This window comes from Egretta garzetta, unplaced genomic scaffold (genome assembly GCF_000687185.1).
Source record: "Egretta garzetta isolate BGI_Z169 unplaced genomic scaffold, ASM68718v1 scaffold256, whole genome shotgun sequence".
Classification (NCBI taxonomy): Eukaryota; Metazoa; Chordata; class Aves; order Pelecaniformes; family Ardeidae; genus Egretta; species Egretta garzetta.
In genome coordinates, this window is record NW_009260073.1 from 2,165,170 (window position 1) to 2,181,628 (window position 16,459).

The following is a 16,459-nucleotide window of genomic DNA, read 5'->3' on the forward strand; positions in this document are numbered from 1 at the left end:
GTCAACGACTAGAGATAAAAAGCCTTTCTTTTGAGCGCGGCAGCGCTGGCTGTAGGTTTTACGTAAGCCGCTTCCTGTTCCAGTTGAAGGGGGGAGCAAGGGGGTGGGGGAGATGTAAGGCCACAGGGGGGTTAGACAGGAATAACAAAAACTGCCTGGAAGGGCACAGAACCCGTTTGCAGTGAAATGAGTTCCTAGTCCTGTGCTTCGTGTGCAGTCACCTGGCCCTCCTGGAACGATGCGCCCTTCCCTGAGAGAGGAGGGAAAGCTGTGGAGTCTCTCGTTTATGCCAGTTCTGCGTCACTAAGAGTTTTACGTCCCTTTTGATTTTTATCAAGCGTTTCATAGATGATTTAACTGGGGATCTAAAAGTGTAAGTCACCCCCCCATGGAAAAGAGAACTTAATTTCAACAGCTAATATGGGCCCAGCCTTCCAGCGTTACTGTTAACCCCGTTACTCCTTTCTTGGGCAGGTTAATTAACACATTGTGCTGTACAGTCAGCAAAAGCAGGTTTGATTTGTTTTAACAGCAGTAGGAAAGAAGGAAGCACACCCACCGTTTATGAGCAGAGCTCAGTCTTAGGTAAAGCACCTGACTGACACCGAAAAGGACAATTTTCCCTGCTGTTGGCCCACTTCTCCACATTTAAATGTAATCTGTTCTGAGAATAAATTTAGCTGCGTAAAATGATTGTCTCAACTGTTACTGGTCCATGAAACTGGGAAATGATTTCTTCTGTTTCAGATTGTGGTTGAGGGGAGGGAAAAACATGCCGGTGGGTTAGAGGCAAAAGCAGCGCAATGGACACCTTTGCGTCTGGATAGCTGCGTTGGCAGCATCTAGCTGACAAGTCCAAATACAGACATGGATTAAAGAGAAGGAGTTACATAAGGTACAGCTTTACTGTAAAAAGTCGTTGAGTGTTTCACTGAGCGCACAGGCCCATCTGACCTCAGCCCTGGGTGTTGCCAGCACGCGGTGGTGGGTGCACACAAAGCAAGCTGGCGACCTGCAGAATCAAAATCTTCCCTACCGGCTCTTTGAGAGTCGTGGTAGGACCCTGGGATTCTGACCGGGGTAGCCTCCCCACCATTTCAAAGACTCAGACTCCTGAAAGCAAGATGAGGCCAATGTGGGACATCACAATGTGTATCACGTAAGTAAGTAGCCCAGAAATTCTGTCATCAGACGTGTATGTTCATTTAGAAGTAATTTTAATTACGTTTAATAAATGAACAATACAGATTTCGATTTAAAAAAATAGCTTAGTTCTCCAACTGCAGGATCTGTAAGCTTATTCAAACATTTAACAACCCTATTGATAAAACCCTCATCTCCTTGCTGTCCATTCCTTTTCTCTAACATGTAGAAATCTCTCCAAGATGGTTTTGAAATAAAATCGGGATTACTTTTTTTTCCTCCGTTCTACGCATTGCATGCAGACAGGTCTAGTTCTATCCTTACAAGTTTGTTGAGAAACAAGAGCAGAGTTCATCCTTCTGCGGGAACAGCTAAGGAGCATGGGTTACTCACGGGGATATACAGCAGGTAAGTGATGCCTCTGAAGAGGACAGCTGGCTCCCATTAAAATGCTGAAAGAAGTTTTCACCCATTCAGTGAAGCAAGGGTACTTAGCTGGTGACCAAGAGCCCGCTGTCCACGCTGCCGGTGCAGCATCATTCACATCTTTCCTTCTGAAGGTAGCGCTGATCCAGCTACATTGACTGCTGTGGGTGAGGAAAAAAAAAATAGAGGTGCTAAAACATTTTCTCTGGATGAGTCTAAATCCAGACTCAGGTACATGTCAAACAGGTTAAGATTCCGCACCACGGTGTCGGTGTCGACGCTGCTGGCAAGACTTGCCAAATACCTTAAATGTTTGCCTAGGGGAAAACTTCTGTTCAGGGCCACAGCTACCTTTGCCCTTCTGTATTGCTCTGCTGTCTTGTTTCATTTCTACAACAGCGTAACCTAAATGAATACAACGCTTGAGGTTCCTCTTAGTCGTGCCGTCACTGTTTGCCATTTTCCTTCTTTATACTGCCCACATTTAATACTAAATCAGAGCCTTGTTAAAAGTATCTCTGGGTGTCCCTTTTATCCTCTGCTCAGATGGTAAGACAATCGTAGGTGTTTGTTCTACCGTTATTTTGTTCTACATGTGCTAGCAAGAAGGAGCAGGTCAGAAGCCCACAGCTGTTTTCAGAGAGACAAACCACTGTGCAGTCAGCCATCCTTCAGCTGACCAGCAGCAACATTGATAAAAATAACTCGCTTTGGCAGTAGCAGCTCTTTTCAACTAAGACCTGCTTGGGTTAAGCAAGTTAGTGAAAAGCAGTTATGAGCCATGCCGTAGCCTGACATGACATCATGACAATTCAGCACTTCCAGCATGAGAATATGGTATCTAGTTTTCCTTGTTTGTTAGTATTTTGAAGCATGCCTGATTAGAAACCAAGGGAGTAGGTACTAGCAAGCCTGTGCATGGGCTTTGGAGCGCTTGGCCAGTTGCCTGTATGAAATTTCACATCTAGTTTTAGAAATAAGGGTGAACTAACGGGCTTACTGCACAAGGCTTGCCCCCCCGGTGTCACAGTCTAAATGGTAACTCATAAAAACGTTACCTAGCACTTGTAAAGAAAAACAGCCACTTACAAAATGCAGTCTCAATTTAAAAAAAAAAAAAAATCAATCTGAAATTGAGTATTCCTACACGTGGCAGGGGCGCAGAAATGTTTGCTTTGCCCTGTCCCTTTAAAGGGTATAGCAAGAAGCTATAGTTTTTTGACCTCCCTCCCCCCAAGGGTCTATCAGCCTTACGCAGCTGAGCTGCATTCCATTTAAAGTGCAACTACCGGTGTAAAATGCCTGCGTATCTAACACAGATACTTCAATGCAAATATCCTATAATATATCCCTTCCCCACAGCAAGATTATCCTGCATAGACTGTAATCTAAGCGTGTGGATGACTATACATAGGAATCTTTACCTTTTCTGTAACGGTAGGGCAAAGTTTGAAGACTCTTACAGCCACGGTCGAGGACGGCTAAGCACGGCTGGCTTGACCGCCTTGGAGAGAGGCAGTGGGAGAATCCTACAGCTGCAGCCCGTTGCTCCGGCCCAGCCGTGAAAGCGAGGATGAGTGCCTGTCCTGGCTCTGTTTCCTTGCAGAGTCACCAAGGGCGTCACCACTGGAGGCAAAACAATTTCCACGGGCTTCAACACAACCCTCTTGCGCTCCGCACGCGCCTTTCTAGCACGCGCCTGTCTGTCGTGCGCCTGGCCCACGGGTGACAAATGAGGTGTCTGCTTCAGCACTCGGGGCAGAGCTGTGTCCGAAACGGGGTTGAGGGATTTCTTCAGCTGAACGCGGCCGTTCCGTCGGTTCACGCTCTGCTGTTGTATCTTACTGACTGCTTTCGACACGGGACCTGCAGCCTTACTATTGGATACGGTTTGATGGTGAAGGAACTCCGCAATCCTGGGCTCTGTACCACTACCAGTAATGTTACTGCCACGCTGCGTTACTTTTGGTGGCTTTTTCTCCTCTTCCTTGGGTTTTTCTACAGCAATGCCAGTTAGTAGTCCTTTTGCTGCAGCACGAGCCAAAATGTCTTTAACAGGCACTTCAGAAGAATCTTTCTGAAAAGTTCGAAGGAAACAACAATAAATCTAAGCCACAGCCTCACTACTTTAATCCCAGATTCCTCAGAATTTTCTCCACGAGGAAGCTATGGCAGAATCTGTCGGAAACACTGAAGCCACGTGTGTGATAAATGCTAACCAAACTATTTATTCAAGAAATTGAGAACGTGACTGTTGTGTAAAGAGGTGGCTGAGCATTTGCTCTTCAGAGACTTTGCCCTCTGCAAGCCTGAAGAGGGGAGGCTGAATTCTGGCCCTTGTACTACGTCTCTCTCTCACTGACTCACTCTGTAACATCTCTATAATAACACACACACACACACCCAAAAAAAGTGTGTGTATCAGCAATAGTTACTAAAATAAAGACATATTATCAATAACATTAAACACTAATAATTTTCATGCTAAGGATAATCCTTGCTCATAATACATAAGCAAGGAACTCCCAAATCAGCTTAATGAGGAAACCACATCAACATCCAAGTACGTAAAGAGGAACAATGGGGAAGAAGCTATTTACAACTAGGCAAAAAGGTTTCTGTCAGCCAGAAATTTCAGTTTAAATTATTAAATTGCTTACACATAAGTACACATTTTCTGTCTTGCAGAAAATGTTTCCAGGATCACCTAAAAATTGGCCAATAAGAGCAATTGCTTCTGTGCATTAGAATTTGACTAAAAAAAATGCTTCAAATCAACTACCTGAAACAATTAGGTTTTTCTCCTGGAGGGAGACAGTATGACATGTGTGCACAGCATGATTAACTAAAACTTACTAGCTCAGGAAGCCAGGTTAAAAAAAATATTTTACATTGAAAAGAAAGAGGTCAATAAGAGATAAATAGAAAGGGTTTTCATATGTGATTCTCTTGCTCTAATAAAAATCTTCTTTTCTAATTCCCCCCAAGACACAAGCTTCTTTCAAGCACTGTAATTACAGTATGACAGAAAATGGTACGAATATAACCAAATAAGATCTCCTCTTTAAAATTTTCAATGAAATGCTAATTAGCCCCCCCCCCCCCCCCCCCCTCTTCTCGTGAGACCGCTTCCTCTTCTAGTGAAAAAAATCCTGTTTTCCTCAGACACAGGAGGAACATGTTGATGCTCAGAGGTGCAAAGTACCCCTTTAAGGCCTTTCCTCAGGAAGCATGCCAAGGCTTTTCCATTTACTCAGCAAAAGCCCCCTGCTTTTCAAGCCAGATTTGCATATGCCTTCGTTTTGGAAGGAAACATACTCATACCTACTTTATTCAAATTATAATGAAGTCTTAATCCCTACGGATGACACCATTTGCTTGGATACTGACACATACAGCCACAACAAATAACTTTACTAGGCGCCATTTATCATGAGTCTAATCAAGCTGTGTATTTCATTCCAAGGTGTGACAGCAACAATGTATTTATTTCCTCTCCATGTTCCTAGCACTGACTGCTGGGATCATGAACAGCTCCAGAAGACAAGGCACATGCTGGAAAGCTGTGCTCAGCATAGAACGCCAGCAGCTGCATGTTGCGACTGCTCACCTATTCTGTGTTCTCAAGACAACTAAAGAACAGCCAGGAATTTTTTTTGCTGTTCCATTTCATAGATCCCTTTGTGGAAAATGGCAATATTCCTTTTCTGTACAGTATTTTTTAAATGGTAGCTTTTTCTTAGCTTACCTCTCTTGCTAGAATAGCTAGAAAACAGCCACTGGAAAGTTCTGATGGCTCCATTTTAAAAAAAAAATCAGTGGAATCCTTTGAGTTGGAGCAAGCAGAAAAAACAGGAGGAATAAGCCTGTAAAAAATAAACAAATGACCAGAAAATAATATTTAAGGATATAAAAGGAAATAAACAAGGATATATTAAAAGCAATTTCCAAATAATGTCTTCTAATGACAGTCTTATAAAGCCTTATCTTCATTTTAAAAAAACTGCAACACAAGACAGACATGAGAATTCAGCTTTTTAGAATTAATTGGGTTTTCCCCTTTTTCCCAATAATCCCCATTTAATTTTTTTCCAATAATTAAGTATATTAACCACCAGATAATAAATATGTATTAACATAATTAACAACTATGCATGTTCTTTCTCACATCTGCAACTACTGGATTACCAAGTTGTCCATGAAGTTGGGGAATGCTCTGCAAACACTGAGCAGTACACAGGAACTGTAACGGTGTTGACCTGGCGTTATTAAGTACGTGCTCATAATAAATAATACAGCTACCATCTAAGCCAATTGGTTAGAAAAATTCGCCTCCTTGTAATAACTGAGTGCTGGTTTTTTTCAGATTTACAGTTTTGCAACGTGTCAGTGAGGAAGAACGAGCCTTTCCTCATGCTCTCCCTGCATACCTGTAATCCCTAGCTGTTCTAAACAGGCCTCAAGGACTTGGCTCATAAGGCTGCTAAGTTTAGTACTAAGCCATTTCAGTACAGAAAAAAGCGATCAAAATTTTTACCCCCTCCTCTTCGCATTGCTGAGGGCTGTAAGGTACAGCCCCTCCTCAGTGCTCCATTGTTCCTCCTGTGACAGAGCTTTGTTCAAAGATGGTTACGGAGAAACGTATTCAACATTTGTAAGCAATATCCTGATTTGGCTGGCTAGTCCATTTCTAATGGGAAGTCTGAAAAAACTGTTTGTTCCCAAATTTTCACTGTAATCTGAATTTTTTTGTTACGTCCCTCCGAACTTTGTAAAACAGCCTACAAGGCTCACAGCCTCCTTGCATTACTAAATAAAATTCTATGCCCTACGACACACAGGAGATTTTTGCTTTTAGATCTGGTCATCCAATGCAAAAGAAGTGACGCCCTTTACTTGGGCTGACGTATACAGATCACTGTTACCAGGAATCCCTTAACGGCTGGTCTGGCCCTGAAAATGGCTGCAGCAATTAACTCCTACTTGATAGGCCAAAGGGAAATGCATGAATGGCTTAGCGTCTCCTCTACGCACACCTGTTCACTATGTGTACCCTTATGTAAGGTAAAGTCTTTGCTATAAACTCTTTGTCATATCCTTAAGGTAAGCTCAGCTTAGACAGTGGATACATATTTGAAACCTCCTTTACGAGGTCACTGCCCTAAGACCAGCTGTATGACCCCAAACTCCAGCACAGCCTTATTCTGTTCAGCACTGCTCCAGTGCTGGAGAGTAAATCCAAAAGATAGAATATACATAAGCACAACTTCTGTAAGAGTTTCCTGAAGGCCCTCAATTTTCTTGGAAAAGGAAATTAATGTTAAGTAGATCTGTGGTGATCACACAGGACGCTTTATTAGTATAACTTGCCTCTCAAAGCCACCACTGTGAAGACAGGGGCTAGTAATGCCCCAAGAGTTTTTCGTTCTATCCTGCATTCTGTTAGTCAAGTAAGTTACCTAATTAGATCTAAGGAAAGCGTACAAGGAACTGTCGTAAGCAGTACATGCATCTTAAATGGCTTGAGCTTTCATCTTAAGCATAATCACACTATATATTTTATTTATGGCGTTCTATTATTGCTCTGTTTGTGCGGGTTAGCAGCAGCTTTATTGCAGCAAGAATGAGGCATGAAAACATCCAAGATACGTGCATGACAGTCAAGGAGGAACTGATTCTGGAATCAGCATTTATGAAGTTCAACCTGTCTTCAGTCACAAATTTGCTCAGGTTTGCAAAAATCCTAATGTACTTCTATTCTCACTTTCTTATCATCTGAGATCACCTTGTATTTGAAAGTAAGAGTATAATTTGGTGGTATGACAAGTTCCATGATGTTTCTGCAAAACACTGAACAGATTTTGGCTTTGGGGGGAGGAGAAGCATTTTAGACAAGGGGTGTTTTTTTCTGAAAAAATTAAAAGCAGAAAAAATCTCAGGGTGGTTTTTTTATATAAATTCTGTTACATATATCATGAATTTATGTATTATTTGTGTTCAAATAATTCAGAGACTATTACATTCCAGGGTTCCCCTAGTTCTCCCCATAGAGTAATAGCTACATAGAGGTCAACACGTGACAGACGTCACAAAATTTCAAATCCCAAAGGAAAACACAGTTTACAGCAAAAGTCCATAAATGCTTTTGGACTAGCATAGCATCATTGGCAAGACATACCCTCATTTCATCCCATTTAACATAAAATTCCAAGCAGGCTGCTCTTTTCTATCAGTGATTTGTAAGAAAGATGCATTTTGTTGCACTGTACCTTAACATTATGTATAACATACCTCTTTCTATAATTCTTTGGACTGGCCACAGTTAACATTTTAATCATGCAAAATCTAAATACACTGAATGGTATCTTGAACCACAGTACCTTTCCCCATCATTTAAGATTAAAATCTAAAAATACAGTATTACTCTCCTGTGCTTTTGACAACATAAACTCCTTTAACCTGCACCCTGTAATCAACTAATATCTATGTGCAAGCAAGTGCCAACTGTTTCCATTTATCTACTGTAACTGAAAGGAAAATCCAGAAAGTACCTATCGGTCTTTTAACAACTGCTCCAGCTGACAGGGATGACAGCTGACAAGTTGTATACAATATAAAAGTATATATGAAAAAAGGATGTATTTGTGTATATTTGCATTTGTTATGATTGCACAGGGTGTTCTCTTTATGTAACCTGTCCCCCCTCCCCCCAATGTCATTCATCTGAATATAGGGACAAGCAATCCTACAGCAGAAGTTCTAACTCTTCTACATTATTCTCACATTTTAAGACTTGGTTTCTTTTTCCTTTGGAATGGATTGTTCTAGGTCTGAAGCCGACAGCATGCTCGCAAGTTCCGTCTTCCCTGACTCCCCTGCTTGGGTAAAAGTGGCTGGAAAGCTGCCCGGCAGAAAAGGACCTGGGGGTGCTCACTGACAGACAGCTAAACATGAGCCAGCAGTGTGCCCAGGTGGCCAAGAAGGCCAACAGCATCCTGGCCTGTATCAGGAATAGTGTGGCCAGCAGGAGTAGGAAAGTGATTGCCCCCCTGTACTGGGCACTGGTGAGGATGCACCTCAAATGCTGGGTTCAGTTTCGGGCCCCTCACTACAAGAAGGACATTGAGGTGCTGGAGCATGTCCAGAGAAGGGCAACAAAGCTGGTGAGGGGTCTGGAGCACAAGTCCTATGAGGAGCAGCTGAGGGACCTGGGGTTGTTTAGCCTGGAGAAGAGGAGGCTGAGGGAGACCTTATCGCCCTCTACAACTGCCTGAAAGGAGGCTGTAGTGAGGTCGCTGTTGGTCTCTTCTCCCAAGTAACAAGCAATAGGACAAGAGGAAATGGCCTCTAGTTCTGCCAGGGAGGCTTCAGTTGGATATCAGGAAAAATTTCTTTACTCAAGAGTAGTGAAGCACTGGAACAGGCTGCCCAGAGAGGTGGTGGAGTCACCATCCTTGGATGTGTTCAAAGAAAAAAAAAAAACAAAAAAAAAAAACAACCAAAAACTTATAGACATGGCACTTTGGGACAGGATTTTGTAGGCATGGTGGTGTTGGATTGTCAGTTGGGACCTGATGATCTTGTAGGCCTTTACCAATCTTAATGATTCTATGATTTTAGTCTCCATTTTATCTTAAACTAGCTTCATTCTCTGAATACTGATAGGATGAAAGCAATAGTTCTATCAGAAGCTCACCACAATGTTATTTCCAACCAGTGATGCTTTCCTCCCATCTCAATTTCAGATGGGAGCAAAAGTATTAGATGAAAAAGTCAAGAGAATGCTACTTACTTCATTCCTTTTGATGTTATGAGTACTGAGAGGCAGCAAAAAACTATTTTAATTGTTAATCTAATGCAAGACGCAGATCAGTCTAGGATAAGCATTATGCTACAATTTAAAGTTATAATCTAATTTTTCCATAGACAAACCCACTCATTCCATACCTATATGGTTGTACTTTATTTCCTTCCACTCCAGATTCCAGTGCTTTTTTCACTACTAGTTCATTTTCTTCTGGGTAAACTGAACAAGTGCAGTAAACAATAGCTTGTACTTTGTTAACTACAAAACAAACAACAATATTTCACTGTTCAAATTCTTCATACACATGGCGGTTTTATTAAACACTGAAAGCATCATAAAAGTTATGCTTGGATGTCACTTTTACCCATAAAATATATCCTCCTGCACACATTAGTATTTGATCTTCAGTGTTCTTTAATAATTAAAAACTTTCCAAATATTTGCAGATTTCAGCACAAATTCAGAGCTGCACCCAGTCTTTCCACACAGCTACCAAAGGAGGGGGAGGAACGTGGCAGCGTGAAGATGGAGTTGGACTACATTTACAGCTTTTCCAAAGCAGAATGTGACTAAGCCAGTTCTCCACACAACGCTGAAGATTACTGTATTAATGGCTGGTGAATACTAGGACACAGAAACACGTTCAGACTCGAGGAGATCATTATTTATGGGTTTTGGTTACACACTTACTGCTAACTAATAATCAGTGTATTTTTAACTATATAAAAACTGGTGATAGTACAATGGAATTGATAGTACAAGCTCTTCCCAGAAATTAGAGAGCTAGCACACTTACATTTCATTGCATGCATCAACTCATTGAGCTGCCTCTCAGCAAGAATACGGAGTTTATCCTCAGATACAGATCCTTGGAAAAGGTCTCTTAGCAATCCTGCATCTAAATGCAAAGAGTTGTACATTTATTATTGCAACCTGTATTAGTGTCTTAAAATCCAGCTGTTTGCAGAAAATGCTTTGGTAGCAGACCTGGTTATTACTAGTGCAGTGGGAAGGTAGGTTTTACAAATTACAATACCAAGGAGTGCCTAAATTATTATTCTTTCCCTCTTTAACGGTAATTACTACTGGCACTTACTTCCTTCTATTTAATGAAAATTGTACAATGAATAGACTTGTACAAACAGTCAATAAAGGAATGTAATCAATGGAGAATTATAATTGGTATCTTTAAATTAATTTTCTGCCTATAGACTTTTTACTTTAAAAGAAAGGCTATATATACTCTACTCCCCAGAATGACCCTCAAACTTCATACTATCAATGTGAAGCAGACACACAGAATTATGCAAGTTATTTAATATATACATTTTATAGTAGTTAAAATAAGGAGAGGCTTTTTTATAAAGTGATACAATTTACTGAAGCAGCTACAATGTGCTTGAATACTGTTTCTACCAGAAAGCATGAGTTAGCTGTTGTGTCAAAAGTTACCTCCGTGTTCATTTAAAATAAAGTCTATTGGATTGCCAACACCCAGCCCAGAGCACTGCGGTAGCAGCAAAATAACTTTTGCATTTTCAAGTCTCAGGTCTGTTGGGCCAATCTCAGTAAAGTCTTCATGCAACAACTGAATATCTGGAAAAAAGGGAAAAAGTCAATAGCTCTATGTACAAGCCAGCCTGCCTAATTTTAATGTGACAGTGAAGAGCCAGTGGTGTTACACAGACTTGCACAGAGCTGGAGCCTGTTAGACCCAGATCCTCCAAAGTATGCCCCCTCTGATTTCAAACAGATTGAAGGACGAGCTAGACCTTAGCATCTTTCACTGAAAAGACTGCTAACGGGGTTCCCGGATCTTGTTGCATTCTGTTCTGATCATATCCTCCGGGTAAACTGGACAAGGGCATGGGTTTTGGATTAATGCTCTCCAACAGCTGAAAATCAGACTGAAAGCACCAGCCAAGACACCAAATCAGTGGACCCGAAAGTTTCCAGTTACCAGCTGCACCAACTCCTATACAGTAACTACTTATATGGAAAAATTCACCCTGACATTTCAGGAGCCTGTGTCTATGACACGGTTAATCTGCAGCCTTTGATTCACTTGACTGTAGCTGAAGAGCTGTCAGTTCACCTTGTGACAAGAAGAAAGTTGTTACGTCCCCAAACAAGGGATCTCTGAATTCCAATAGAATTATGCCATATTTATAGATATCACAAATATCTGTATTACAATACTTTATGCATACCGACTGTTTTAACACCTACTTTTACATCCCATGTGACTGAACAGGTTCCTCAGTTCTGCTGCTTTTGCTGAAGATTTCACACCACAAACAAAAATTCTGGACATGCTGTGGTTTGCCAGCACTGACATATGGGCAATGGTCAGATGGGAACCTACGTGAGCCACTATAATGTCGTCACCTGTATTCAACAGTGCCTGTGCAGAGTGTACAGCAAGGCTGCGAGACTTATCCTAGAAAATAACGATACAAAAATTAAGTATGACCAACTAATTTGGTTTCTATGAATGCCAACCTTCTTTTCCAGATAGGAAAGTATTTCACTGTTTTCATAACAAACGGGAAAGAAGGGAGGAGAAAAACTAATCAGGGATAGCTGTTAATATAGAGTTAAATAAAGTAAAACCCAAACATCTTACTAAGTCACTAATTTTAAGTAATTTAAGTCTAATTAATGCATAAGAAAGCACAGTATCTATAGGTGAAAAGAATATAAGTGCGTATCATCCCCAAGGGGAGAAACTCTTAGCAACAGCCACTTCCAGAAAAGACAAACATAGGCCACAATATGCAGAACTCATCCTCGGAGGCAGCCTAACAGAGAAATGCAAAATTATTTACATAGCTCTTGATGACAGCTGTAGGAGAAACGAAGCCCTTGCAGATCAAAGACCAAGATTTTGCTGAATTTGAACAAGCCAGAGGTAGATTTGAATGCAGAAAGCACAGGGACGTCTCAACAAGAGTAAATGATCTCATACTACAGGTGATGAAGAGGAAAAGAGATATATCAAACATTATCTCCATCAAACTACTTTAAAAGACAAAGAGTGAAGATATGGACCACAGGTATCACACTAAACCTTTAAGTTCATGTCAATGTCTACATATCCACTTACAGCATTAAAGTACCACCTGTTTTGCACCACATCTGGCAAACACTGAATATAAAGGGGAGGGAGAAAAAAAAAAAAAGCGCTAAACCTTTAAGTTCATGTCAATATCTACATATCCACTTACAGCATTAAAGTACCACCCTACACCACTGAAGAGATATGGAGTTTTTGAGGGGTCCGTTTCCTCACTTTCAGTATTCTTAAGTAGTAACACTTACAATTTGTTCCCGTGACCTATGGGGCTCTCACATATAGTCTTCTATTCAAAATACACATACTGAAATTGAATATTGAATACTGAATTACCTTGTAAGTTGGGTAATAAATTTTGAGGCTTATGTTGGTTTTGGCTGGGATAGAGTTAATTTTCTTCATAGTAGCTAGTATGAGGCTGTGTTTTGCATTTGTGCTGGAAACAGAGCTGGTAACACATGGGTGTTTTCGTCATTGCTGAGCAGGGCTTACACAGAGCCAAGGCCTTTTCTGCTCCTCACCCCAACCCAGCAGTGAGGAGGCTGGGGGGGCACAAGAAGCTGGGAGGGGGCACAGCTGACCCCAACTGACCAGAGGGTTAATCCATACCATATGACGTCATGCTGAGCATATAAAGCTGTGGGAAGAAGGAAGGGGAGGACGTTCAGAGTGATGGTGTTTGTCTTCCCAAGTCACTGTTAGGCGTGATGGAGCCCTGCTTTCCTGGAGATGGCTAAGCCCCTGCCGGCCCGTGGGAAGCAGCGAATGAATTCCTTGTTTTGCTTTGCTTGAGTGCGTAGCTTTTGCTTTACCTATTAAACTGTCTTTACCCTAACCCATGAATTTTCTCACTTTTACTCTTCTGATTCTCTCCCCCATCCCACTGGCTGTGTGGGGCTTAGTTGCTGACTGAAGTTAAACCACGACAAGGCTAAAATTTCCAGAAAATGCTAAGCATCAAGTGAAAACGCCCTTTGAAATCTTTCTGCTAAGCACTCAAGAATCATCAGACACTTCAGGTAATTTCTGGTTGTGTGTTGTTGTGCAGTTACACCAGACGACCGATCTACAGCAGGAACCTCCAACCAATCTTGCCTGGAAAGGCTAATGATGGTGAGTCAGGAAAAAAGACCAGTGGGGTTATGGAGATTTAGGATCCACACTGCACAAAATACAAAGAGGCATCATCACTCCATCACAAATATGCAGCTGAAAATGAAGAGACATTATATTAGCATACCATTAAATACTGACTGGGGGTAGTGCATATAGACCTACGCAGAAACTTTCATGACATTTTCAGAAGTAAGACTGCCTCTTTGACTACTTTTGATGTTTATTTCAATAGTGTTAAGACTGAATTTAAAACATTCTGCTAACTTCATTGTAGCTATCAATTATAAGCATTAACATCAGCATGCTAAATTTAGTAAGTGAAACAGTTTCTAACCTTCTGGTTATTAAAAACATCCAAAACCTTATGAGAGTATGTTGCTGCCTGACTGATTTAATAGGACAGTCACACAATACACGACCTCATTCTAATGCAAAGCATTATTTTAGTTTGCAGATCATATTACTCAAGGGTGACACCAACTCACCTGCAGCAAGAGTTTGCGATCTGCAAAGAGATCTAAATTAAGCAGTTGTTCTTTAAGAGAGGAAGGGAAAACCAATACGTCATGGCAATGTTGGTCCATACAGTAGGTATAATGGTCAAAGTCTGACACAGTTTCAACTCTTGTGAATCCCTTCTTCTTCAAATCTCTGAAAACATCTTCAAGGCTGTTAACATACAACTCTGACTATTAAATATACAACAGTTACCTAAGCAATATAGTTCACATTGATTATATGGATTTTTGCGTTTTGTTTTTTTAGTTTGTGTATGTATGTATCTCTCTCAAAAATGCAATACTGCCTAATGCAGGAGGGGAATTCACTATATTTTAGGCACATAAATTCTCATTTAAAACAATTAAGTTAATAAGTCTGCTAAAACAAATTAAGAAAGAGGTATGTGTCTCCAGAGGGTGATTCTAAGCATCAAAACATAAATGTTCATGTGCTCAGGAGACACCACAGCAAATTTACTGCTGGAAAAGTTCTTTCAACTGTTTTCAATTTAGCCCAGCTTGCCAATGAATTTAATGGTAGATATCTGAAATAAGCCATGTGCAAATGTAATAAAGGCATAAATGCTGAGGTGTGCAATTCAAATACCATAAAGATTTACAGGTGTATACACCAAGACTTGTTTGTTGAAATGCAGTTTCAGACAGTGCCATAAGCTCTCACGGTGCATTAAACATAGGGTCAACACGGCAGCTTTTGACTCAGTCTTTTAGTTAAGGGTTGCAAAACCACAACCAGAGTAAGACAGCTTCTCTATCCTGAAGAGCCTATAACCCAAGTACAGAATGCTGGTCCAAGACAAGAGTATGAAAAAAAAATTCTTGAAAACATGATAAAATGGATTGACTAACAAAATAGATAATAGGATAACCTGGTACGGTTCATGTATTAGTTAGCACAGAACTGGGAACACCAGTGTTACATATATAGTAGCCCACCGAATATAAGGATTTTTAAAAGTGTATTTTTTTTAAGTTCACACTATCCTTACAGAATAAACACCAGTTTTAAGTATTGTACTTGTCTTAACATGCTTTGCCAATTTTATGGCTTAGAGTAATACACCCACTTTTAAAGAAGTTTTCTCTTTATTTTTCATCACAGAGTTTACTCACCCATATAGTGTTTTCTAACTTTATTTCCCCATTTATTTGCTGAAAGACCCACACAAGCAACAGAATAGTAAGAAAAACTGTTTCACAACTTTGTCACAGTTTATGAATACCATTACTGCAATATATAAAAACTACAAACATAAGGCAACGCTGCTGAAGTAAGCAGAATTTACTATAAGAAATTTAATTACTGGTAATAATATAACCCAGAAATTCTAAAAGAAGTCTATAGCAAACTGTATCACTTCATATGTAAAAACATCGATGTTAGATAATACTTTAAAGACCTTACCCAATTTTAAATGTGTTTATCCAAACACATAAAGGTAAAGCAGAAGCCCTTTGTTCCTGCTTCCGTATGATTTCTGGTAAGATGTATTCAATTGAAAGAGCATCATGTTTGATGCGACATCTTGCTAGCGCAGCTGCCAATTTGGTCCTAAAACTACAAAAACATATTCACAAGTTTAGTATGTTTTATAGATGTTTACACCAGCTATTAACATGCAATATTTCTACTACAATCCTATCTTGCTCAGAAAGCAACACCAAAAGTGAGGCCTCATTTTGCAAGCTGCTACAGAAAACACAGTTGTAGGACATTTTCTACCCCAGACAACAGCAGATGCAAGGTAGTAGTACATAGCTAAGACCTTTACTTAAATGCACATGGGGCTGGAATTATGACAGATGACTCCCAAATAAATCAATTTTCTCAGACAGCTTAAAAAAAAAAATGTTTTGGAACTACAATCTGCAGAATACAATCATCAGATTTTTTTGCATTTTTGAAGACATAAATACACATATGTGCAGAACGAGCATTTGATGAAAGCTGACCTCTAAATATGTACAGAAACAACACAAGTATGATGGCAACCAGGAGTCAGGTTTTTTATTATTACTATTATTATTATTATTTATTATATGAAAATCTCAGAGGAAATATTCCTAGGGTTTTTTTATTTTCCCCACAAGCTTTATGCATAATCTTAGAATCATATAATGTTTTGGGTTGGAAGGGACCCTAAATATGTACAGAAACAACACAAGTATGATGGCAACCAGGAGTCAGGTTTTTTATTATTACTATTATTATTATTATTTATTATATGAAAATCTCAGAGGAAATATTCCTAGGGTTTTTTTATTTTCCCCACAAGCTTTATGCATAATCTTAGAATCATATAATGTTTTGGGTTGGAAGGGACCCCTAGAGGTCATCTAGTCCAACCCCCCTGCAGTGAGCAGGGACAC

At 40.2% G+C, this 16,459-nt stretch overlaps 1 protein-coding gene across 1 annotated transcript in view; it reads right to left on the reverse strand.

Moving 5' to 3' along the window:
- Positions 1-3,028: 3,028 nt before the first annotated feature.
- The window catches only part of NSUN7 (NOP2/Sun RNA methyltransferase family member 7), a 19,410-nt gene continuing 5,979 nt past the window's right edge, over positions 3,029-16,459 (reverse strand). Inside the window, exons 4-11 of the mRNA XM_009641294.1 lie at positions 15,495-15,647; positions 14,054-14,237; positions 11,606-11,816; positions 10,829-10,972; positions 10,173-10,274; positions 9,517-9,634; positions 5,318-5,435; positions 3,029-3,646 (exon numbers count right to left, since the gene is read on the reverse strand). Coding sequence (XP_009639589.1) covers positions 3,029-3,646; positions 5,318-5,435; positions 9,517-9,634; positions 10,173-10,274; positions 10,829-10,972; positions 11,606-11,816; positions 14,054-14,237; positions 15,495-15,647 — 1,648 coding nt within the window. The remainder of the gene's footprint in view (positions 3,647-5,317; positions 5,436-9,516; positions 9,635-10,172; positions 10,275-10,828; positions 10,973-11,605; positions 11,817-14,053; positions 14,238-15,494; positions 15,648-16,459) is intronic.